Genomic DNA, 24,190 nt, shown 5'->3' with positions numbered 1-24,190 from the left:
TCCGGAGAGATGTGGAAACAGACCAAGGGAGGCATAGAAACACCCATTGCTCCGTGTAAAACGCACACATGGCTTAATGCCAGCATATGCCAGATAACATACTCTCTTTTGGGGTGGGGGATTTGGCTCAGTGGTAGAGCGCTTACCTAGGAAGCGCAAGGTCCTGGGTTCGGTCCCCAGCCCTGAAAAAAAAAAAGAAAAAAAAATACTCTCTTTTTATCTTTCTGCTGTACTACTTCAGCTGTGAACTTTTCCGTTGCTTTGTCAGGCTCCATCGCAGTGGTTCTATTGTCTGGCCATTCTGGTTTCCCCTTCCTGTAGAACAGTGTCTTTCCTGAGCTCTAGTATCTGCTGTTCTCCCTCTTGCTTGGAAGTTCCTTAGACCACTGGAGCTAGCTTCCTTTCTCACCCGGCTGTCGTGTATTTTCTGTTTGCTCTGAAATCTAACATTTTATGCCTGCGCACATACTCTTTTGGCCTGGGTGTTACTCTAAAGGAAAATAAATCATTCATAAAGGATTTGCCTGTTAGTTAGACCCTTTTTCTTCTAGCTGTGAAGATACTCATTCACAGAGTTATTTCAGGTCCTCTACCACTTTCAGTACTCTTTATCAATCTTTGTACATTCATTTGTTTCCCTTGGTTTTGTTTTTGCAGTCTACTATGCCTTTGTAGTCAGTTCTCAAAAGTGTTGTTTGTTATTGTGGAAGATTGGACTCAACCTCCATCTTTCCTGCTGCCCATCAATTATAAAAAATTTCCTCTTGAGTCTAGATATTACCCAGAATCCTTCTTGACACAGAAGTGGAGGCCCCCATCCAATCAGTGAACGGGCCCATCCCCGCTGCAGTCCACCTGTACTTTGAGATTCCATGTCAGAGTTGGAGAATTAGAATCAGAACTTCACTGATACCATCCTGAATATCCTGGAACATTTCACACAACTGGTTCAAGTTACTTTGATGCACATTTCACAATCCCTGGCATGGGTAACCATTAAATGGATTCTTAGAGTTGGAGAAAAGATTGTATTCCACTGAGATTTTCTTCCCTGGTCCCTCCTGCTTGTAGACATTGCTCTGAGATGGACTTTCTTTGTGCCTAGGACACTTGGTGATACAAAAGGGAAGAAGGAAGCAGAGTCAGCTGACAGATACCATTAGGAATTGGTAGTCAGAGTTTGGCAATGTTCAGCATTCTGACTGGAATGGAAAAAGATCTTTTCTCATCCTATTTTGTTAGGTTGCCAGATCCCACTGTTGAAAGAAAATATATTACTTGTCTTTAGGATCTTGCTAGGTTCTATTTGTTGTGTGGAGAGTTTCCTTGTGTGTGTGTGTGTGTATGTGTGTGTGTGTGTGTGTGTGTGTGTGTGTGCGTGCACGTGCTAACAGGTCACAGATAAAGATTGGTGTCCATAACAATATCTGCTTCATGCTACCCCAACTTAGTGCCCCATCTTCAGCCATTCTCCTACACTGTGCTCTAGGCTCTCAGACCTGCATGCATGCCACTGGGAAAATGGGTTCTTTTTAGTGCTCTTCCTACCTTCTTGTGGACTTAACTCTCCTATTTTCATTTGTTCCTGTTTTATCTCCTCCTTGCTGAAATCATTAATGTAAATCACACTTGCATTCTGAGCTGCAGGTATTGGAAGACCCTGCACTTCATGGGAAAAGGGTGTGTAGCTATTGGCACACTCCCAGGTAATTGGTGAAACACCTGCACATGAACTTCATCTTTCAGGAAAAAACCTTGAGACTTAAGAGCTGTGGTCCGGTTTTCCTAGAAATTATTGCGCTGTGTGCTTCCCTGAAAATTGTTTCTCATCTGAAGCTCTTCACTCTTCTTCAAGAGGTTGAGTAGGTTAAGTTACATTAGTTCTGATGTCCAGTGTGGAACCCTTTTGTGTGTATCTGTGACTAGACAGGTGTACAGTCCGAATGAAGATGCTGTTTTGATGGGAAGGTTTTGTTTTAGGGGGATGTGATGTCTTGGGGTCTGAGGTCAAGGATAGTAAATTATTAGTAGCATGCGATGTTGGGTTCCCATGTCTGAACTCTATGTTTTGCACATTGAGTTGAGCCCAGGATGGATGGCATCTTCATTGGAGACTTGTTAGGGATGAGTGAAAGCCCTGCCTTTCATTATGCAGCACATTGGCAGGGTCCAGGCAGAGTACAGCAGAAGAGTGGAATTCGGTTGAAGCCTGGGCTTGGCTTTGTGGGTGCTGGGACAGTGACTGCCAGAACGCTGTGGCTCGAACATTGCTAATAGCTTCCTTGAGATTGTCAGTTTAGGTTTGTAGAAAATCCACCTTAACAGCCTTTATTCTTTTGGACATTTTTCTGGGAAGACAAGCACATTAAAAAGTAGAAATCAGGGCAGCATGAGGAACCCCAGGCTTGTGAAAAGTCACAGGTTTGGGAGCAGTTAGGAAAGGAGAAAACACAAAAGAAAAGGGTACATGCAAGACAGCTCCCTTGAGAGGAGAGTTTCCACCCATATCTGCAGGCGCATGACTTAGAACACGGAGCATGCATAGCTGCTGAGAAACGTCCCACCCCGGAGTGGCTCCTTTGAATCTCTTACATTTCACTCCCACACTGACATGAGTGCTCCTTGTCTTGGGCGCTACTTGGCTACTGCACTGGAAGTTTGGTGCTCCAAATGAAATGCAGATTAGGTGAAAATAAATTACTTTCAATAAGGTCAGGGAACTAAAGGCTGTATGTAAAATATAGATTCACAAACAAATGCTCTTAGGAAATCCAGCTTAGTCCATGCCAAGCTGTTACTGCCTAAATTGCCTTCTTTCTTCCTGGCTGGCAATTAATTTTTTGTTTCTGGATTGGGGGAAGGGTAATAGCCTAATGCAGAATAATTTTATTTTAGTAATTTTGATTAAAGGAACTAAATAACTTGGACCCTGGATAATCATAAAGACTAAAACCTTATTCATCAAGCTGAATTTTCAGAGTTTGTGTTTTTTGTTGCTGGGTAGATTTTACTTGATCATTGTTGTGATATAAAGTTAAGATATGGTCGTGCATTCAGTTATTTCCTACCCTCCACTCCAATTTTCCTGTTTATTTTTCCAATTCTTTCCCTTTTCTATTGGATGAGTCCTCTGCTTTGTACTCGCTTCTGAAAGGCAAATATTGGATGCCCATTTGCTCCTTTAGATCTTACTGAGCAGATCAAGTGCCCCGATTGATAGGCAGATTCCTGTGAGCAATATAGCTCCTGTCTTCCCTACCCACCCCATAGCCATACCCCCGAGTACCTCTGCCTTTGTTCCATCCTCTATGCTGCCTCTCCTATGTCTGCCTTGCTCTCTTACTTCCTTCCACTTCGGAAAGCCTAGTTTGAAAAGTCAAGCAGTTCAACAGTTCTCAAAGGATGCTCTCAGCTCTGCTCACCTGTAGAGTTCCTCAGATTAAGGGATGAAGCTAGCCAGCTTAGAACACTGGTGTTCCATTTGGAATTTGCAAACTCATTCTTTGTTTGTAGCACAAACAAGAAACAATCATGCTTCGTATGCATTAGTGTAGCTGTCCACTGACATTGCTTAAGACATAGAAATATCTTAGGAGTAGAACTGAATCATATAAATCTGATAAAAATTCTCTCTCTCATTGGATTGACCTAAGGATCTGGTGATGTGGGAACCATTTTATCACCCTCTCCCAACACCAACACACATACATATTCAAAGTACACCACTGAGCGTCCTCTGTAGGGAAGCTGAGACACCTTGGGCTATCACCATCCTACTAGGAGTAACTGTTTAACTTTGCTCTACCTCTAAGAAACATGTTCCTTTGAGGTCAGGGAAGGAAATTATTTCACAAATGCAGAGAGAAAGACTTTTGGTTTGCTGGGTCCTATCTAGATTAGTTACAAAAATAATATGAAGCATGTGAGTGTATATTTGAGATATGTATATAGATGCACATTTAAGGTTGGGGGCACATCCTGTTCAGGGGTTCTTATCCTGTGTTCACTCTTTCCAAGGGGACAATGACATTGGTTGGGAAGAAATGATTTATTTTGTGACTTCTGAATGGAAGTTGGTGTTTCATTCAGTCATGTATACCAGCAACAAATCCTGGCAACATTTGTAATACAAATTTGCCATCAACCAAAAAAAAAAAAAAATCTTTATAGCACATCATGTCTTGACAAAACTCTTGAAATATTGGTTTTCTTGTTCATCACTAGGAACCTGCTACTTTAAATTAGAGCTTGGTGTGTTAACTTGAGCACACACACACACACACACACACACACACACACACACACACACACAGCCCTTTTACTATATCAGAACTTTTCAATAGATTGGTTTAGTCTGGTCCATTCCCCACCCACCCACCCATCCACCCCCACCCCAGTCTAAGTTATCCATAAACCAATTATGTATATCAGTGTAATTGGGTTTCTTTGTAATCTCATGTATTTATTTCAAACATAGAAAAACCTTCCTCTGAAGAGGCACCCAGACTGCCAGAAGGGTCTGTGGCACCAAAGAGATGAGATCAATGATAAATTGTGTAGAGGGAACAATTACGTGTTTAACATATTAGCTTAGGAATTTTCGAATTTACCTGGGAAACATTTTTTTTTTCAGTCTGTTTATTGCTTTCTTGTGTGCTTATTTTTCAAGGGCCCGTCACTCCAAAGTGTAGTAAGAGGGGGCCTGCAGTAATTGTAGTAACATCTAAAACAAAACCCAAAACTGAACCAACAAACTTGTCTCTAGCATAGATACCCACAGTAAGTGCTGTACTTTATGAGAGAATGCCTTTGCTGCAGATAAAAAAAATTATTTACCAGTTGAGCTGTACTTTTAATAAAAATGTAAACCCGAGACCTGGATGGCTCTTGCCTCATTGAATGAGATTTCTTGGGGGAAAATGAATCCCCAGAGTATGTGTACTCGCGTATATCCTTCCTCTGCAAAGTAGCCGTCAGGGAGATGGCCCCAGTGATGACCAGCAGATGGGTAGAGTGACCCGGGACTAGACTCCTCAAACCTTATATTTCCTAAACAATATGGAGCAGTGGGAGGGTGCAGAAGGCAGAGCTCCTGCCAGCCTCTCCCTTGGGTGTTTCTGCTTTGGCTGTCCCCAGTTATGCTGTCCTCGGGTGAGAAATAACAGACGTAGCTGGCGCTAAGGCTCAACCTTCCGGGTGTGGCCATTGTCACCCTGACCCGCATGGTATCCAGACATAGTCATGCTTTCTGTCTTTAATGGCTACTTGTGAATCACAAGATTTGATTCTCTCAAAGTAGACAAACTTCCGCTAAACAGGTTTGCATAATACAGAAGGAGATTATGTGGTTTAAGCCATGAGACGGACTTATCAGAAAAATCCTAAGCAGGTTGGGGGCTCATAATGACCCCGACAGTTGTCCCTCTTGGGGTCTGACTCCCACGACTCATAAATTCCAGATTGCCTTCTCTTGGGTTAAAACTTCTTTGTTCTTTTCTCCTAGAACATCATAGAGGGAAGATTTAAATTTTTAATTCCCTAATTCTAACTATGCATAATGGAAAGTATAGCTCATTTCTGGAGCTGTCTGCAGTACTGAAAAGTTTTATATAAATCAGTTGAAAATGTAGTGCAGAAACATTTGTTTAAAATAATCTAGTGGCAACAATCTACCCTATCAGGTAAGTCACTTCACAGATTGCTTATTTTATGAATTTTCATTTTCATAATTTTTTATATGTCCACATTTAGCTTCATGCTTTTCTTAAGTTTTTTTTTTTTTTTTTTTAGAAATTTCAATAGGAAAGGGCGTGAAATTTTAATAATGATTAGTAAGTCCACACAGTGAGAACATGTACTTTGTAAGTACGTAAGTGTGGTTGAGTTGAGGTCTGGGGAAAGTCAGGTTTCCTATCTATCTGCCTTAGGATCCTTTGTTGGTCCTCTGCCTCCTCGAGCCTAGGAAGCCAAATTCAGTTCAAATTTTACTTCTTTTAAATAAAGCATCCTCCTTGTACATTTACACTGCTGGACTTTGCAGCCGTATGTGAGACCCCAGGAATAACAGAGATGTGCGTTATCTTTTACTGTTGCCCAGGTTGGGCCATTTTACAACTCTGCCTCACAACTTACTGGCATTCCAGTGTGTTGTGGTGAGTCCTCTGGCAAGTTTTTACCCTCCCTGAAGTGTGAGCCTTGGGATAGTTCCAGGTCCCCTGGGAGGAGTGCAGAGAAGAGTTTGCTCCTCACAGGGCTGCGTTCACAACTATTTGGGCTAAATGTAGCTCTGTCAGGCCAGGGCTGGGCTGGAATAAAGAAGCCATCAGGGATTAAGTCACAGAGGGCAAGACTGGAGGACCAGAGCAGTAGGTGTGGAAGAAACGCGAGAGGCCTTCCTGAGGGCTAGTACTGACAGGAACTCATGTTGGTTATGGAGGAGACAGACAAGAAAAATTAGATTTTTAATTAAAGCCATTTGCTCTGCATATTTTTATTACATCGTCACTACAGAAAAATCAGAAAATCCAAGCATAAGGAAGAACATAAAAATATCCATAATCTCAATCACCTAGAGATATTCTGATTTAATATCCTGATTTAGGCTCTTTATATACACAGGCATGTACTTGTGTGCATATGTGTGTATAGATGTATATGCGTGTGCTGTGTCCATTTGCATATTGTAGCAGCCATCAATTTTCCATCAGTAAATTTAGGTTCCTTCCAACTTTCGCTGTCACGAATGATGTGAACGTAAACACTATTGCAAAGAATGTTGTGTCGCTCTCATTGTCTTGTCTTTGGAATAAGCGTTGGAAAGTGATGTCACTGGCACAGGAAAGGCATTTATCTATCTTTTAAGCATCATTGCCGGACAGTTTTACCATCTGCATTTCCACCTTTCAAAAAAAGACCGTCTGTTCTATATGTTAGTGCCCCGGCCTCTGGGTGGAGTTGATAGTAGTTGATAGCTGTAAACTGGGCTGTGTTGTTTAGGATGTAACCAGGTGTGGGAGAAATACGGTAACGCAGCCTCTCTCTGGCCACCTTAATGTGTCCCAGTCCCTGTGCGACGATGCACGTTTGGTAGCAACATGTGACAGTAATAGTTGGGATGCTTCTGAGGACTGAGCCCCTTCCCTACGTGTTCTGTTTTCATTCTCAGCATATTGAATTAGGTGATAAAATTAGACTTCCTTTTGCAAAGGAGATATTTGAGGTCTCAGGAAGTTAAGAAACCTGCCCAAGGTTTCTCGCCAGCTTCTTAGTAGACCTCAGAAGCAGAAACTAAGTCATTTTCTCAAGCCAGTGTGGTAAGGCATCTACTTGAACTAACTACATTGCTTATTTTCTCCCTAGCACTTTGCCAATCCCCTTTGGGCTTTCCCGCCATTCTTCTGTTTAACCCCTTCAATACGGTCCATTCTTTAGAGCCCAACCAGCACCGCCCTCAACAGGAAAGGCGTTCTCTTTTCTTGCCTCTTTCACCCCATTTTTCCTCTCTCCTTTTGTTCTGCTTGGCGTCTGCCCCTTGCTGACCTTTGAAATAGTTTTGCGTATTGTGCCTTTCCAGATGGACTGTGTTGTTTAAGTACTTTTATTTAACTTCCGCAATATTCCACCATCTCCGATCAGGCATCAGCCTGAACGCATGGTCTGGTTTGTACCAGCCACTGAGAGAGTAACACCGTTATCGTCTTTAGTTTGTAGAGGAGGGGTCTTCACGAGAACTGAGAGAGATGATTTGCTCAGATTTGTTTTGATTCTTCCCATCTACCCACTGTGCCCTCCTCATGGTCTCCTGAGGTGCTTGGCAGTGGCTTGAGGGAGATGGACGGGGAGAAAGCCTTTTTTCTAGTGTAAAAGAAATAGAAGACAGAACATGATGCTTTGTGGGCAGTAGATGATAATTAGTCCCTCCCAGGTGACTGTGAGGACTGTGACCAGACTTAGGACTGAGCACAAGCCTCTGAGGGTGTGAGCTGTGCTCTTGTGTCGAGAGTCTCTACAGGTCACATTGAATCACAGGACTGCGTGGACAGGCAGAAGGTAGATGAGAGCTGTAAAGGTTTTCATTCCGCAGCCTAATTCCCAAAAGCCTCTCAGAGGTGGTCAAGAGGATTCAAGAAAGCTAAGTCAACCGGGTCTGTTTACCCATCTGGCAGTTGTCAGAGCTCGTCGACGTGCCCAGCCTGCTACCCATAGGCCCAGCATGGCCAAAAATAGCTGAATGGAGCCCAGCATGGATGTCATGAATTCATTTAAAACTCCGGGGTGTTTTTGCTTTGGGTGTGGGTAACTCATCTGGGGGTTTCCAGGTCTGAACCTTGTAAATGACGTCACAGTCACAGTATCTCACAGGAGGGCACACCTGCGAGTCCACAGGCTGAGTTAAGAATCACATTAATTTGCTTTTTTGCAGGACTCCATTCGTTCTAGGTGGTGCTGCTGATTCCTTGTTGATAAAAGCTGTTGTCACTACTGGTCTGATTCTCCCCTAAGTCGAGAGAGGAAAACTTTTCCCCTGGAAGTAATTGAAAGAATCTGGTGCTTTTTAAGAATGGGTTCCAGAAGAGGTGCCCCAATTTGAAGAGGCCAGTGGTAGGCGGTTCCTAGTGCTGGAAGGAGAGGCTAAAATTAATGAGAATTCATGGCAGGAACCTCAGGAGTGCTCTGCACTTTTGAGACATCCTTTATAAAGAATAAGAATGAGAATTTAAGGATTGGAGGTCAGGTGTCAAAATAGTAGAGAGGCTAAATCATATGTAATATCAAAACTGCCGTTGGTCCGTGTGTGTCTGGGGGCAGGGAGGATTGTCAGAGTCCACACTCACGTGTCAGGCATGTAAGTAAGACTTTGTCAGGTCTTAATTTGAAGTGTATGTGAAAATCAAAGTTTTATGGTAGGCACTTTCCACATCTAACGTTTTAAAATAAAATTCAAGTCTTGTTTTGAAATCCTGTATTTCTGTCAAGTGAGGTTGTCTTCTAAGGCCGGGGTGGTCAACCTTCCTAGAGCTGTGACTCTTTAATGCAGCTCCTCATGATGTGGTGACCCCAACCATAAGATTATTTCGTTGCTATTTCATAATAATAATTTTACTACCGTTATAAATCCTAATGTAAATATCTCTATTTCCTGGGGGTCTTAAGCAACCCCTGTGAAAGGGTTGTTCGACCCTTGAAGCGGTCACAGCCCCCAGGGTGAGAACTGCTGTTTTGAGATATTTTAGTGGACTGTTTAGAATTCTATTTTTTTTTTTTGTCTTAATTCTTCCTCTTTCACCTTTTCAAGTTCTCTCTTCTGAAAATACCTTTAATTTAGGAGATTTCCTTGCCGAGCAGCCTTTTAGCAAGAGCCGTTTGTGTTTCCTCTTGCCAAGTTGTTTTTTGATACTGTTGCTGTGACCTGAACAATGTGCGTGTAGCCAAAGAAACACGGCCATGTTCCTGCCTTGGGTGTCAGCGACTTAGAGAGGGGTAGGGAAGAGGCTGGAATAAAAACAGACGGATGAAAACAAGCTATACTTTTAGAAATTATTATTATTATTATCTGATTACATTGTAAGCAGAATTGAAAGGTACAGATGGTGTGCAGTGACTGAACACCCTTCCACCATCCCTAAATTCCAGGAGCGTCTTCCCAGGCATATGTAAATGCTGTTTTTATGCTAATAATAAATTTCCTGAAGCTGTGTTAGAGCTGCTTAACCTCCTAATAACAAAGGGGCAAAATGAGAAACTTCTAGACAGTCATTTTAGGACCTATTATTACTCCAATATAGAAACCCACAGATTTTTGGCTAAGATATTATGTCCCTTAAATAAAGTGGAGAAGTGGAGAGACTGGAAGGAGTGCGGGGGTGAAAACAATAATCCCAAGGGTTTAAAATAGCAATAGCTTAAAAATGTTTTCATTATTGCTTTTCCCTTTTAACGAATGTATCAGATGCCACACCTTCGAAAATGAATATCAGAGGGCCCACATGAATATTTAAGCTATATTTCTTAATAAAACAGAGCTTAGGAGAAGGCGAACATAACCTGCCCCTTTGAATGTGGAAATGCTTTTACTGGTACATCTCTGTTCAAATTTATTTTCCATGTTTTCTTTAATAAACCAATGTTAACTTAGCAGGGAAGTTACCCCAGTGTCTGCTCAGACCCTGTGCTACAGTTGGTGTTAAGCGGGAGAGAAAGATAGGTGTACTTCTCACTACAGCTACGGAAGGAAACACAGGGCTTCGTTAGCGTTGATGGCTGGAATCGCTCTTTAGTCCATAGAATAATTGGCTTGATCAGAGATATTCCTGCTAAAGAACTTCGTGGCATTTAAGGTTACTATGTTAGGTAAAGAACACTAGTCTAAGACAAGTGTTTTTATTACAGGACACGATGGGGTGCTCTTTATTGAATTATATGATGATTTGAAGTGGGAAAGAAGGAAAAGTGCGTCGGCCCATGCCCTCAACTTTAATGCCTTTAATCAAATAATGACCTTCTGCAAACTAGCTAATTTTAAGCATTTGGAAAGATCAATACCACTTTGCCACCAAAAAATGGCCTAGATGATGAAATCTGATGTATTTAAAGTATCATTTCACCCTTTTAACCTAGTAAATAATTTAAAATTCTTTCAGTGTAGCTCCGCCCGGCATTTTGCTTCCCAGTGTTCGGTGTCAGCAGTGTTCGGTGTGGAAGATGGCAGGTTGGCTTGGCAGACAGGCGTCCAGGCCTCCCACTTAGATCTTGAGTATCCTGAGGTCAGAACTCCCTCAGATAATATCTTTAAGTCCTACGTTTGGGGAACCGTGTATATAAATCTTAAAAGATGTTAAAGGGGGCCTTTCTATGTTTGAGAGGTGGTAGAAAACACAGCAGTCACGTGACACCTTTTGTTACATCTTAAGCCTTTATGCTAAAGGTGACAGATTTGGTAGTTCTGACAATTAGAACCCATTTCCCCATGTTATAGGAGAACTCTGATGTAAAATTACCCTTGAGTGCCGGCAGCTTTGTAAATAAAAAAAATTGCCCTCTATTAGCATGTTTGTGGGCAGATTAAAAACTGTCTTCATTTGCATAAGTAACACTTACAGATTCTTTTAAAAGTAGGAAATTATTTCCTGAATGATAAATTGCTAGCTTTATAGTTAGTTGTTGTTGAAAATGTACTCATTCAAAATGCCGGGTGTAGTTTAGTCTACAATAGTGAATTTTTTTGTTAGAAGTACTGTTTAATGGATTATGTACCCCGTTCCTGTTCCCACCACTTGCGAAACTGTAATTCATGCTTTGCACTAAGATGTTTGTATCAAATACTTTCCTATTTAGATTGATTTCTTTTAATATCGTATATTACACGATATGCCCCAGAGATTGGAAGAGAATACTCCTGCAAATAACACATAAAAGATAGAAGGAGATGGGGATGGATACAGACTTTAAAATGTTTTGCCTTTTAGAACTCAAATTACCGTTCTATTTTTTTTTAATGTATTTTTCCTTCTTAGGTGCAGTGGGAAAGCATGCCATTGTTCCTTCTCTTTATAGCTCTTAGTTTTAAAATGTATATGTACATAATGGTATTATATACATATGCGTATTGCATTAAGTGCCCCGCCCCCGGTACCAAAGTCTAATTTCCCCTTGAAAACTAGTCGTGTTAGGAGCTCCCCGCTTTGTCTCAGACCTTGCAAGCATGTCTGTGTAAGAGAGGGTTTGCAAGTATCAACAAGTTGATTTCTTCGGGGGCATTAGGTTCCTGTCTCGGAAACATGGGGCACCTCTTCTGTGTTGCAACGTCAGCTAGTAGTGGATTGACTCGAACTCACTCCGCTAAGAAAGAACGGTGTGGAAATCTGAGATTGAGTTCGGTCGGAAATTAGCAGCTGAGAGCTGGAGGTGCTGGGGTTTTGATTTAGATGCGGCACAGCAAGATTGTGTCAGCAAAGCTCATCATTAGAACATCGAGTTTGGAGCTGCTAACGCTTCCTTTAAAATGAGCACACAGTCGAGCGCTTCATGGACCATAATAAATGCCATTGTGTTGTCACACGGGCTTGGCAGTCACCCTGCTTGTTCTCTTTCCCATTTCTCCCCCAGTCTTACATCCTTAACAGGCCCCAAACCCAGCCCAGGCAAGCGGAAGCCACTCACCCCTCTGTCTTCCTTCAGCATCCTCTACACTGCTTCCTAGCTCACCACACAGCAGGGCGTTTGCAGATGGCTGGCAGTTACTGTAAAGTATGGAACAGTGTCTTCTCTGTGGCAGATGGATTTAAGACTTTTAGTTCTCAATAAATGTAGGTTTACAATACATAACTTTACAGGATTTGTGTTGTATATAACAGGTTGAACATATTATCTCAGAATTCATCTGCATGGCATTTTCAGCTCACACAAGGGTCCATGCCAGGTTTTGTTGTTGTTGTTGTTGTTGTTGTCGTTGTTGGGTTTTGCTTTTTTTTTTCTTTTAAGTAATAGGGAAGTGCTGTGATTGATAGCAACCGCTCAAGGCGTGATTTTGAATAGAAACAAAGGGTTTGGAACAGAAGGTGTCAAATTAAACTTTGTCAGTTTGAAAAGTAGTAACATCCTGAAAGTTGTACTAATTTATTTACATGTGGCTACTGTTTGTATTTTGCCCTCATTAGATGCAGTGTGATGCCGCTTGGCAATTTACCACATTTAAAGTTTAGGTTGTTCCTTGTGCCATTTTAGTTTTCTGAGAATGGATCGGCCTCATTATGTGAAGGCTTGTTAGGCCACCGTCTTTTCTACCATTCAAAGACTTGTGATCTAATTTAATTTTGAAAGCAGTTCTAGAGACTTCTGCCTCTGGTTGTACACGGCTCAGAAAATCCCAGAGATCTTTCCTAAAAGGATAATGTTCACATTTTACAACAAAACATCATGTCTTCTTCTTCTCTCTTTCCCGCTAAGCACCATGGTACTTCTGGAGAAGTCTTGGTTTTATTTGTCAGATGCTAGTAATGCTCAGGCCTCCGGGTCACCTTTCTAAACTCATTCATCCTAACGTTTGGGGAGCTTACCTAGGAAAAGGTATGCGGAATGAAGGCATTTATATCCTCTTTAGGATATAGTCACTGTCATGACTTATGGAGTGAAGAGGGATAGAATTTGAGGTTGTCACAAGGTGTTTAGTGTAAGATCAGGTTAGTCGTTTTTGCCAGTCCTACTTGGGGGTACATCAGTGTCTTTCTTTCTATTGTGACAAATGGGGGCGGGGGAAGGTGTCAGAAATGTGTTTCCCTTTAGTTAAGAGTTTACACAAGCAAGACCCGTTTCCTTTTCTCCTCTTTCTTCCCTTTTTTGAACACCCTTGTAGAGCTTTAACAGTTCCCAGATGCACTGTCAAACATTTCTGTATGAAGCATCTGATTTCAGTCTCTTCAGCTCATCCTGCCTCTAAAAGGCTAGCGGAAGCCCACATCAATGCACATCAACGCATTATTTTTAGATAAGGAATTAGAAGTATTATTTAAGGGCAGAGGTTAATAGCAAAGTACTGGAAGTGTTATGTTAGTCATGGGCAATTAATAAAAATAAGGATCTGTCTGGGAAGTGCAGAAGACACAGAAGTGACAATATAGGCAAAATGTTTGTTGAATGAGTCAGGGTTCTCTTTCTGAAATATTTGTTAAACCCTCATGAGTGTGATTATTTAGGAATTAGCTGTCATTATTAACTGTTTTAAAAGAACTAATGATTTTCTTTTCCAAAGAACATCTGTGATCCACATGTTTTTCACTTACATCCAAGCACCGAGTGATCTCTGCCTTTACTTAAAGAAGTTTCTGAGGGATGTGAGACCATCAATGTTTTCAATGCTCTCCAAGAAGGTTTTCTACCCAAATCATTCTTAATATAACTCTTGGCAATTTTTAGCTACAAGCATTTATTTCTAAAAAAAATAAAAATAAAAAAATAAATGTGAGCAACTCAGCGTTTAGCACAGTACTCTACCAGCCACATTGGAAAGCCTTTCCTCCCATGTTCTTCCCAAGCCTTCTCCCCTCTCTGGAAAGTCGAATAAGGTCAGTTTTCAGGCTTCTAGGTGGTGTCAAGGTTTTAGTGGAAGGATGCAGACAAGGCAGTGAGGAACATGATCTTAGTCAGTTCTGTTCAAGCCTCCAGGGAAAAATACATCGAAAATCCATCCAACAACATTTAGAGACATGGTGTAAGGAAATTGTGTGGAGCTAGGAACACAGACTTGCTCCAGGTAGAAAGTGTTTACCCAGAAGAAGTAAATAATACCTCCAGGAGACCGTGTATGCAGGTGGGCCTCGGATGCTTTCAATCCTCAAGCTTTGTAGTTTATAGTCTGTTCACACAGTGGAGGCAGACCTCCTCGGCTCGCAGCAGTCTGGAGGTGGGCAGAGTAGCTGCGGTCAGATGAGACGCGGGCTCCAGGTCCACTGTAACAACAGTGATGTCTTTCTTCCTTTTTAGTGATTGTTCTTTCAGGTTAGCTCTTCAGTGTGTGTGTGTGTGTGTGTGTGTGTGTGTGTGTGTGTGTGTGTGTGTGTGTGTGTATACACACACATATGTAAGCATCCATATATATAAATATATGTGGGTGTGTGTGTGTATATATATATGTGTGTGTATATATATATATGCACATGAGCATTCATATGTGTATATATGTATATACACAGATGTGTTAATATTCATATATATACATGCATATGCATATGAACATTTATTTGCGTTTGCGTGTGTGTGTATGTGTGTGTGTTTGCTTAAATTAGAAACAACTGCTAAAAGTTTCCAAACTTTTTTAGAGGTATTTCACTAGTTTATCTAAGGCCCTGGGTTTTATACTGAGCCCTACCAACAAAACAAGAGTCAAATTTGAACAATTCACCCAAAATCATGAGTATTCTGGCAGGCTAGTAGGAAACTAATGTGTCAGTCCATGTATATATACATACATACATACGTACATATGTACGTATACACACACACACACACACACACACACACACACACACACACACACACACAAAAACCTGGGAGAAGAAGGCCTTATTTCTTTTCACCACTATCACAAATAGAAATTTCTTTTGAATGGCACATGCAGCTTGAAAAGAGAAAAAAGAAAACTGTGTAATTTTCTGGCTTCATCTCACAGTAATGTGAAAAGCAGAACCCTCCCTGGAAAGATCTAAAATTTGTGTTATAGAGGTACAGCGTGTGGACTATTCCTATCCAAAAGCTTCCAGGGAATTTCCAAGAAAGCCATTCGTTTTAGACCAGTTTCCCAAAAGCAGAGCCCCAAATGGGCAGTGGGGCTTGTCCATGCAAGGAGTGGGGGGAACAGGGACTGGGAAAGGGTGTAGATGGCCTCTGTGAGGTTGTGGGGAGGGAGCAGAGGAATAGGGAAGGGACATCTCTGGGGAGTGCTCAGAAGGGCTAGGCTGCCGTCTATGAGACAGGGCAATAATGCCAGTCATAGGTCACCCCTGGGGCAATGGCCCGTGAGGTGGTGGAGCTGCCCTGGTCTGTCCGGGTGAGCCGTCCTGTCAGACGCAGTGCACTAGCTGGAGGGGTGGCTGCTCTGGCTGCCAGAGTGCAGTTGTGCGCTCTCCCCCCCCACCCCCCACCCCCATTGCTTGTGGTCCAGTAGGGTAGACAGGATGAAGGCTTGAGGTGGTGGTAAGTGTCCTCTGTTGAAACTTTTAGGGTCACAGAGGGTGGCATTGTGGCCGTGGTTGAGTTTGTTCTTCACTTTGTGTTGTTGATTTTTTATTTTTATTTTTATTTTTTTGGTCCTTCATTCTTTTTTCTGAAAACTCACTGAAGTTCTTCCCTGAAAAGTTATATGTGTGAGTCATGTGGTGAATGATCTCTTGCTCTTGGCGTCCTCACTTTCCTCCAGTGTGTGTGTCACATACTTAGGTACACAGCTGTTGAGGCAAAAGCTTGATGGCTGATTGTCTTTTATTATTCTCCACCCTATGTTCTGAGTCGGGGTCTCTGTTGAGCGGGGGAACTCCCTATTTTGACTAGACTGGCTGTAGGCAAGCCTCGGTATCCGTCTCCATACCCCATCACTGGAGTATCAGGTAACAGGCTTTTACCTGGGTTCTGGGACACATCTGCATGGTGGCACAGTAAGCAGTTACCCACCAAGCTATCTTCCCAGCACATGTGTCTGCTTGTTAACGATGAAATTCTGAACATCTGTCAGAAACAGAACCTGCTTCCTCCATTGCCACAACTGTCCTCTCTTAACGGGTTAAAAGGGGGGAAAAAAAACCATAAAGCAGATTGGAGTGTGATGCGTGGATGACAAAGTTATCTGCTGGGCTCTCCATTTTAGCATCCACGGACGATGCCTGCCCTAGCACTGACTGACTGTTACCCTTTCCTCCTAAGGGATGGCTGTGTGAGCTGCTGCGCTGGAAAGAAGACCCTTCTCCAGAAAACAGAACCCTGTGGGAGAACCTGTCAATGATCCGAAGATTCCTCAGTCTGCCTCAGCCTGAGCGCGATGCCATCTATGAGCAGGAGAGCAATGCCGTGCATCACCATGGCGACAGGCCTCCCCACATCATCCATGTTCCAGCGGAACAGCTTCAGGTTCGTTTACCTTGGCCAATCCAGTGTAGCATTAACTAAACAAAGCCTTCAGCTTAGCAGGGGAACTTGTGGGTCTCCTCCCCCCGCAGGAGACAGCCATTACACTGCCATCTTGCTCAGGGGATACATTTCCAGCTATTGTGTTGCAGTGTCCTCACCTTAACATGGCAGGGGAACACCGGCTTTTGAATATGAAAGCTTAGAACGTATTTTTCGGTGTGTGTTTTTAAAATTTGAATTTAAAACACCACCTACTCCCTAATGAAAACCATCCCGCCCTGGAGGAAAGGAACCAGCTTTGTGCTGTAGAAGGTCACACGTTTTTTACCTTGGAGTCTGTCCAGAGTGAGGGGGAGGGAAACCCACCCACCATCTTGCTTTATCCTTCTGGTCTCATCCGGCCTTTCACCTCACATAGCCTCCCCGCCTATCCCAGGGCAGCACAGGGAGAGTCATGTCTGTTTGTCTTTCCTTAGAGCCCCTCTCCCAGCACCCTTGGGAAAGGAGAGTGTAGAGGCGTTTTCTTACCAAGCCTGCTGACCCCTGCACCATGGCCCCATGCTGCCCCCCAGGTGAGCGGGCACCAGTCTCCTGTGCCAGGAGAAAGGGAGAAAGGAGGGTGTTGTGAAGGCCAGTTCCTGCAGTCTGGCTTTTTACACAGACAACGGACAGTGATAGAACGGCCTTGCCTCTGGCCAAAGCCCACAATGCCAACAGTTCAGCTCGTGCTTGATGTAGCCTGTGCTGGACCTGGTGCTGCTGAGAGGCTGCTGCCCATGAAGAACGTGATTAAAAGGCTGTGGATCCGACCACGTATTGGGGCTCCTGTGGCTAGTTGAATTTAAGCTGTGTGACTTGTTTCTGCTAAATGCGAAGGTTGCTTTTAGCTTGAGGGAAATGTCATTGCCTCTGGGGTCCCAGAGACCTGCCTTGTTGTGTCTCTTGCATCCCTTCTTGGTATTGCTGTATAGATATCTGTAGATAAAATAATAGAGTTATCCATCCACCAGGAAAAAAGTCCTTGAGTATTTATTAAAGATAAAACAAATTGAAAAAGAGAATCCCTTAGGATATTAAGCACCAAAATAATCGTGGAAGCCTGAAACCCAACTGTTTCAGCTAAAACAGAGACAAGAAAGATATATGCTAAGTAATAAAAATAGTACTTGTTTGAAAATGTAAATTGTTTTTAATAAAATTGCTTCTTAGGGGGATAAGAGGAAGTGCTTAAGCACGGGACGAATGTTCTGATATATGCGGCTTTGCGCACCCGGGGTTGATTGGCTTGGCTGCTAAGAATTATGGGTGTCGAGTGCACAGTAGACGCACGCCACACGTTTGTTGCGTATAATTGTGTATAGGAATTACAGCACATATGCAGATACTAATTATGAAAAAGTGTCTGTATACATTAAATTTAAAGCCTAATCACATCGTAGTTTACTATAGACAAAACAATTCGCCAGCTGGCGGAGAATGGAGTGAACCTTTATTCGAAGGGGGTAAGGAAAAAAAACTTAGCATTTGCCTAGTGCAAACACTAGGAAAGTGTGTGTGTCATTGGAACTGTCTCATAGAACATCCTTGCACCTCCAAGAGGTGTGCAGAATGAGTGAAGCCACAAAATGCAGCCTCGCCATGCTTTCCCTGTGGTGAATGCAGCACGGCCAGGCACGGCCGCCTTTGGTGCATATCCTTTTCCAGAGAGTGAGGCTCACCTCTTTTTCCACAGATCGGTGTGGGCACTGCAGCCCTGCGAGCTGCGTGGCTTCTTAGCTGCCCGGGCTCTGAGCGCAGATGTGTATTTGTTTACTTAATAAGGGCTGTGGGCTGTTTAGCTGGCCTGCTCTTTCTCAGCGTGTCTGTCTGTCTCCCCACCTTCCTCCAGTACCCCACCCCCAGACACTGCACAGGCTTGGCAAGCACCCACTCTCCCTCCCGCGGGCTCCAAGCAGCTCTGACTGTCTGCTTGTCTCTTTGCAGCAGCAGCAGCAGCAGCAGCAGCAACAGCAGCAGCAACAGCAGCCACCGCCACCACCTCCGCAGCCACAGCCACAGCCCCAGGCAGGCCCCAGGCTCCCACCACGGCAGCCCACCGTGGCCTCGTCTGCAGAGTCCGATGAGGAAAACCGGCAGAAGACCAGGCCACGAACCAAAATTTCCGTGGAGGCCCTGGGGATCCTTCAGAGTTTCATCCAAGATGTCGGCCTGTACCCGGATGAAGAGGCCATCCAGACCCTGTCGGCGCAGCTGGACCTCCCGAAGTACACCATCATCAAGTTCTTTCAGAACCAGCGGTACTACCTTAAGCACCACGGCAAGCTGAAGGACAACTCCGGCCTGGAGGTGGATGTGGCTGAGTACAAAGATGAGGAGTTGCTTAAGGATTTGGAGGAGAGCGTCCAGGATAAAAACGCCAACACCCTTTTTTCAGTGAAACTAGAGGAAGAGCTATCCGTGGAAGGGAGCACAGACATTAATGCCGACCTGAAAGACTGAGAGAACAGGACTGTTTCCAGCCGCGCCCCTGGTATTTCCTACCAACGTGAGAAGTCAGTCCACCTTGTGTTCGCTCAGAAAAACCTTCATCGTTTATCGTTTGGCCAATGAATCTTCGGAAACTTGCACAAACAGGAAGTCAGAAGGACAGGACAGACTGCACTCGAGGTTTTACTCTGTTTTACAAACTGCTTGGCGGCCCCAGGCGAAGCGTCAAGGATTGTTGGGTAGAATTTGTGTTCAAGGGCTGCACCCAGGTGTTGTACCCTGTCAGCATGATACCAGAAATTGGTTTTCCTTTTGGTTATTATTATTCTGGAGCCTCAAATAAGCATTATAACTTCTGTGATTATGATTGCCTTTTCTTTAATTATTTCTGTAACACTCCACACTAGTCTTTGGAAACCGGCCCCTTATTTTAAAGAGAAAAAAGAAAAAAAAAAGAGAGAGAGAGAGAGAGAGAGAGTTTGTTACTCGATTGTATGTTAAAGAAGAACTATAAACTGTGGAATGCAGTTTAAAGATGACATATGCCAACAAATGCCTTGTATTATATGGCACTGCCGTAATTAAAATTTGTTTTTTATTTTGGAAATAAAAGTTCACTGTAATTTTTTTCATCCTCATTGTTACATGATTTTTTTTTTTTTTAAGGAAAAGAAAATGTGAAACACAATTTAGTCCTTGTGTTATTTATTTGTCGATCCTGCAACATCATGTCATGATTAAGTTTTTGGAGATTTCTGTTAAATGTAATGTTGCTTCTCTTGTTGCCATACTGATTTCCTTTCTATTTATAACTGTATTTTGATGGGCAGTAAAACAAAGTGTCTTAAAAGTTTTAAATAGAGAAAATGTGCTTTACACAGTTGCCTATAAAAGTCTATGTTATCCAAGCAATTCACTCTAGAAGCTTCAGTCCCGGTTGTTGTATGCAATTTTTACTATCATGCAAATAAGCTTAGGTAAATAAAACTAATAGATCACCTTAGAAAATTATGCAATTAATGTGAAAATAATCGATGTTTGCGGTGTGTCTTCCTTTGGTTTACAATCAATTTTAAAGCGACATCTGTATAAAGTTTCTGTATAAAGGTGTATTTCTTTTTTATGAGTTTATGGCTATGAAAACACCAGCTATTTTGTTACAGCTGCTGTTTTTATAAGTGTATCACAGTTTTCTTTATGCAGAAATGTGCGGATTAGGAGTGGTTATTGACTGTAACTACATGATTAAAATTGTTTGTACGGTATGATATGGCAGAGTTTGTCTGCTTATGTGAAGTAACTTTAGCCAAGCTCAAGACGGCCGGCCACGGAGGTGCATGCTCATGCTTTCTTGGTGATAGCCTTTGGGTTCCGAGGAGAGCAACCGAACACTCCCTCCCTGAGGTACTAGATTCAGGCTACACGTATGCTCAGTTTTCAATATTTGTGGGATTCCACAATGCAGATGGTGATCTGCTTTTGCTTATTACACTGGACAATCAAGGCCTCCAACTGAAATGCTACTGTAGCAGTTAGATGCTTGGAGTGGCCGTATCTGCTTTTCGCACACAGTCCTCCAATCAGGGCGGTACTCTTCTTCAAGCTAGGGTGCATTTTTAAAAGCCATCAATAGCAGCAGGATCAAGGGAACAAATGAATCCTTCTTAGAAGAGTTTGAGGGGCGGTGGGCTGTTTGGTTTTGATTTGGTTTACAAGTCCCAAGTATGGAAGGTGAATTGCTCTGACTCGATTTGCCTGCCTTTGTCAGAACTCCATGAAGAAGTAGGAGGAAAACCCTGGATTCCGAGTCTTGTTACCTGCTGCATCGTGGCCCAGACATGGCGTGCTGTGGCTCCAGGGAAACTTGCATTTGCTGTGTTTCTCTTTGTCTTTCCTAGCTATCCCTTGGTTAGGGTTCCCTGAGAGTTGAAGTGGATATTTAGGTTCATGGAGGCAGCGCTCTGCAGCTACCGTCCTCCTGAGGAGCATTTCCTCAGGCGTGGGGAGCTCATGCCTGGGGACTGAGGGCCTTCCTGTTGGTCTAGAACGGGCTCCTTGAGGCTTCCACTAACGCTTTACTTTGAAACGCAGCTGCACACCTCAGAAGGCTGCTGTTGCTGCAAACGAATCTCTGATTCTTTTTATTAAATGAGAAAACAGTGCAAAATTTCTTGTTTGCTGGAGTTTAGGAAAATAATTACTTGAGCCAAAGGCATTTGAATTAAGATAATGTAGGCTAGTTTTAAATGTTAAAAAAACAAAACACCAAAACAAGTAACGTGCCGCTAACTACAGATTATCATCTGTGGCCTCCTTTTCCCAGGTTTAAGAGTGGACAGAGCATCGAGCAGAATTGATGCCTTTTTTTTTTTTAATTTAAAACAGCCCAACACTTAAGATATCAAATAGATGTAAAATCTGATAGGTTTTTGGAAGGAGAAATCGAGTTGCTAGGAAGGTTTTTCCCGTTCCTAACAGTCTGAATTATTTGGAATTGATGCACCCTAAGGAAATGAGTATGTTGGAAAGCAACGTCATTGTGCCGGCAAAATTATCAGATAATTTTAAATTTCAGGTCAGCCTAGTTTTGTTACTTTAGGATAAAGCACGTTAGCAAGTCACAGTGGTCAAAATGGAGTGGGCAAAGTTGTACAATACAGCATATTTCAGAAGATTTCTCCTAGTGATCTGGATTGTGCCCCATCATCATTGTCACCCATGTCTCTCTTGTTGCCTATGGCTGTTGGTAAGATTCCTTTAACAAGCTTCATTGTGTCCCAGCGTTTCGGAGGTGTTTGAACGCTGGCCATGACATAGTGCTTCGTGCTGTTAGAACCTTAGCAGAGTCAGGTAATTTCCGGGTAATAGTCAACCGTGTGCATCTGAGTCTGTCATAGATTCCTACACTCAGCACTTTGCCACTAATTTGTATTACACTCCGTGGCCATATAATACCTGCACATTATGCAAAAAATGTTGTCGATAGTATCTTCTTGCCACGCAACATGCAGAGCTGACACATAACCTTTGAAAACGAAGGCGACTGGTGTGTGTGTGTGCCCTACCTGTGTGGCACTGAGTTACAAAGTCTGTACATATGTATAAAATGTGTATCGACTGGCATTTAGTACTAAGAAATTCTGAGCTTAAGCGTCTGCCCCTAGAAGTATCTATAGTTAACAATGCTTATCGAAAATACATAGCTTGAATAGAAAAAATTGAAATGGCTCGGGAGTGAGTGGAAATGAGGGACCCACACATGCTAGTACTAAACTCTTCCTAGTCCCCCTTGTCCACCTTTGGTCCTTGCCTGTCACAATATTTTCAATAAATGAGATATTATGAACTGCCTGGTGATATTTTCAGCAAGAGCAATTAAAATGCGTGCGGCCTGCACTCTAGCAATGGAGATGGGACTATTTGTGCTAAAGCCAGCCAGAAATGTGGATGGCAGCGTGGGGACCCAGCAGCTCCATTGCAGGAGCCATGAGAAATGTTTGTAGAAGGAAGTCTCTCGAGGGATTCGGTGTCCCCCTGAAGCAGTCCTTTAAATGTAAATAGTGGATACTTGCATGTCTTTGGACAAAAGCTGAGCTACAATCTATTAAAACGCACAATTTTTGATAAAATATAAAGTGCCCTCTAACAAAATGTGGTGGACGGTGTATGTCAAGAGTACTATACCTGTTTAACAATACCATATGTTAAATAAAAATAGTTTGGAATTAATGTTTAAAATATGAGCAACATTTTTAAGCCTTTCTTATATTCTTCTACACATATGTATATTTATACACACATTTAATTTTATGAAGAAAAAAATGACACTAGTAAAGTTAAATTGCGGCTGTTTTCTTTGAGCCAAAGATGGGTATGAAGTCATGTTTTCCTATGGGCTATTTCCGGCTGCTAATACAACTACTGTAACCAGATCACTTGACTTGGGCTTGGCTTTAAGTGTGGCTGCTGAGAGACACAGTGGAGCTGTGTGCAAGGGAAGAGCTAAGACCAGCGGTCTGTTCCGCACCCAGTTAAATGCTGACCATCATTTCATTACTGAGAGCTCAGGCAGAAATACATTCCAACAAGGCTTCATGCTAGTGACAGCCTCTAATTCAGGCCAGCATCTTCCAAGAAAGACGTGATGGCTGCCACTGTCTGGTCTGCCCCCCGCCCCGTGAAAGATCTGACAGTGCCTGTTAGGTCAGAATGTTAAAGTACACATACTTCAACGTGTGTGTGTGTGTGTGTGTGTGTGTGTGTGTGTGTGTGTGTGTGTGTGTGTGAATGCATGCCTCTGTAGCAAGACAATGCAAAGGAGCGTTTTGTCCAGGGCACAGACCTGCTGAACAGCATCTCCATTGTGGAGATAAGTTCCCCTCCAGCCATTTGCACTTTTAACTTGGTCTGATGCTGGCTGAGGCCTCTCTGCTAACATTGTCCTCCAACATGTTTAAGCTGACAGCAAAATCTGAAGAGTGCATCATTTTCTAAGACATCCCTGTGTCTTATTTAAAACTCTCCATTCCACTAGGAGGCACTTCCGGCAGACACCGACATTCTCACTTCGAAGGCACGTGGGCACGGAAGCTCAAGTATGTTAACTGACTTGCTCAGCTACAAAGAGGCCATGGGAACCTCAAATCCAATCCCCCATCTTCTCAGTGAATTTCTCCAATACAGTGAAAATTCAATACAATTTGGTTCTTCCATAGACAGAAAACAACACATAGCTTGTTAAAAGATGAAGTTGAACGCTGATGTAAACGAGCATATGAGAAGTTTTTACCCTGCTGTCTTCGTGTGAATGAGAGACATACACACCAGTTTTCTTTTCACAAGAAACGACTAGGAAAATTGTAAAAACAAACCAAAAACACGAAAAAGAAAATGTGGGAAAGAGAAAACCTATAGTCACCCTCCAAGTCAACAATCTTAACATTTTTCTATTTATACTTTATGAAACTCTGAAATTAAGACAAAGCACCTACAGAAGGAACCCAGCTGTTCGGCAGTTTTTGCGTATCATAATCCTGCAACGTTATGTTACAGTTCTGTCAAGTAATGAGTCTTCTAATTTCTAAAAAGT

The 24,190-nt window shown here is 42.7% G+C and overlaps 1 protein-coding gene across 6 annotated transcripts in view; it reads left to right on the top strand.

Annotated features, from left to right (window-relative positions):
- Satb1 (SATB homeobox 1) overlaps positions 1 to 22,830 on the top strand; it is an 88,958-nt gene extending 66,128 nt beyond the window's left edge. For 3 of the 6 annotated variants that reach the window (XM_032900818.1, XM_032900819.1, XM_032900817.1), the window contains 3 exons: positions 16,411 to 16,614; positions 17,091 to 17,186; positions 18,598 to 22,830. In XM_032900818.1, the coding sequence (XP_032756709.1) occupies positions 16,411 to 16,614; positions 17,091 to 17,186; positions 18,598 to 19,113 (816 nt within the window). In that variant the 3' untranslated portion in view covers positions 19,114 to 22,830. Of the gene's footprint in view, positions 1 to 16,410; positions 16,615 to 17,090; positions 17,187 to 18,594 lie in introns of all 6 variants that reach the window. The other 3 variants (XM_032900822.1, XM_032900821.1, XM_032900820.1) reach the window with 3 other exon arrangements.
- Positions 22,831 to 24,190: the final 1,360 nt, after the last annotated feature.

Source organism: Rattus rattus, chromosome 4 (genome assembly GCF_011064425.1).
Source record: "Rattus rattus isolate New Zealand chromosome 4, Rrattus_CSIRO_v1, whole genome shotgun sequence".
NCBI classification, from domain to species: Eukaryota; Metazoa; Chordata; class Mammalia; order Rodentia; family Muridae; genus Rattus; species Rattus rattus.
The sequence above is the reverse complement of the archived record's forward strand: the minus strand, read 5'-3'. Positions and strand labels throughout refer to the sequence as shown.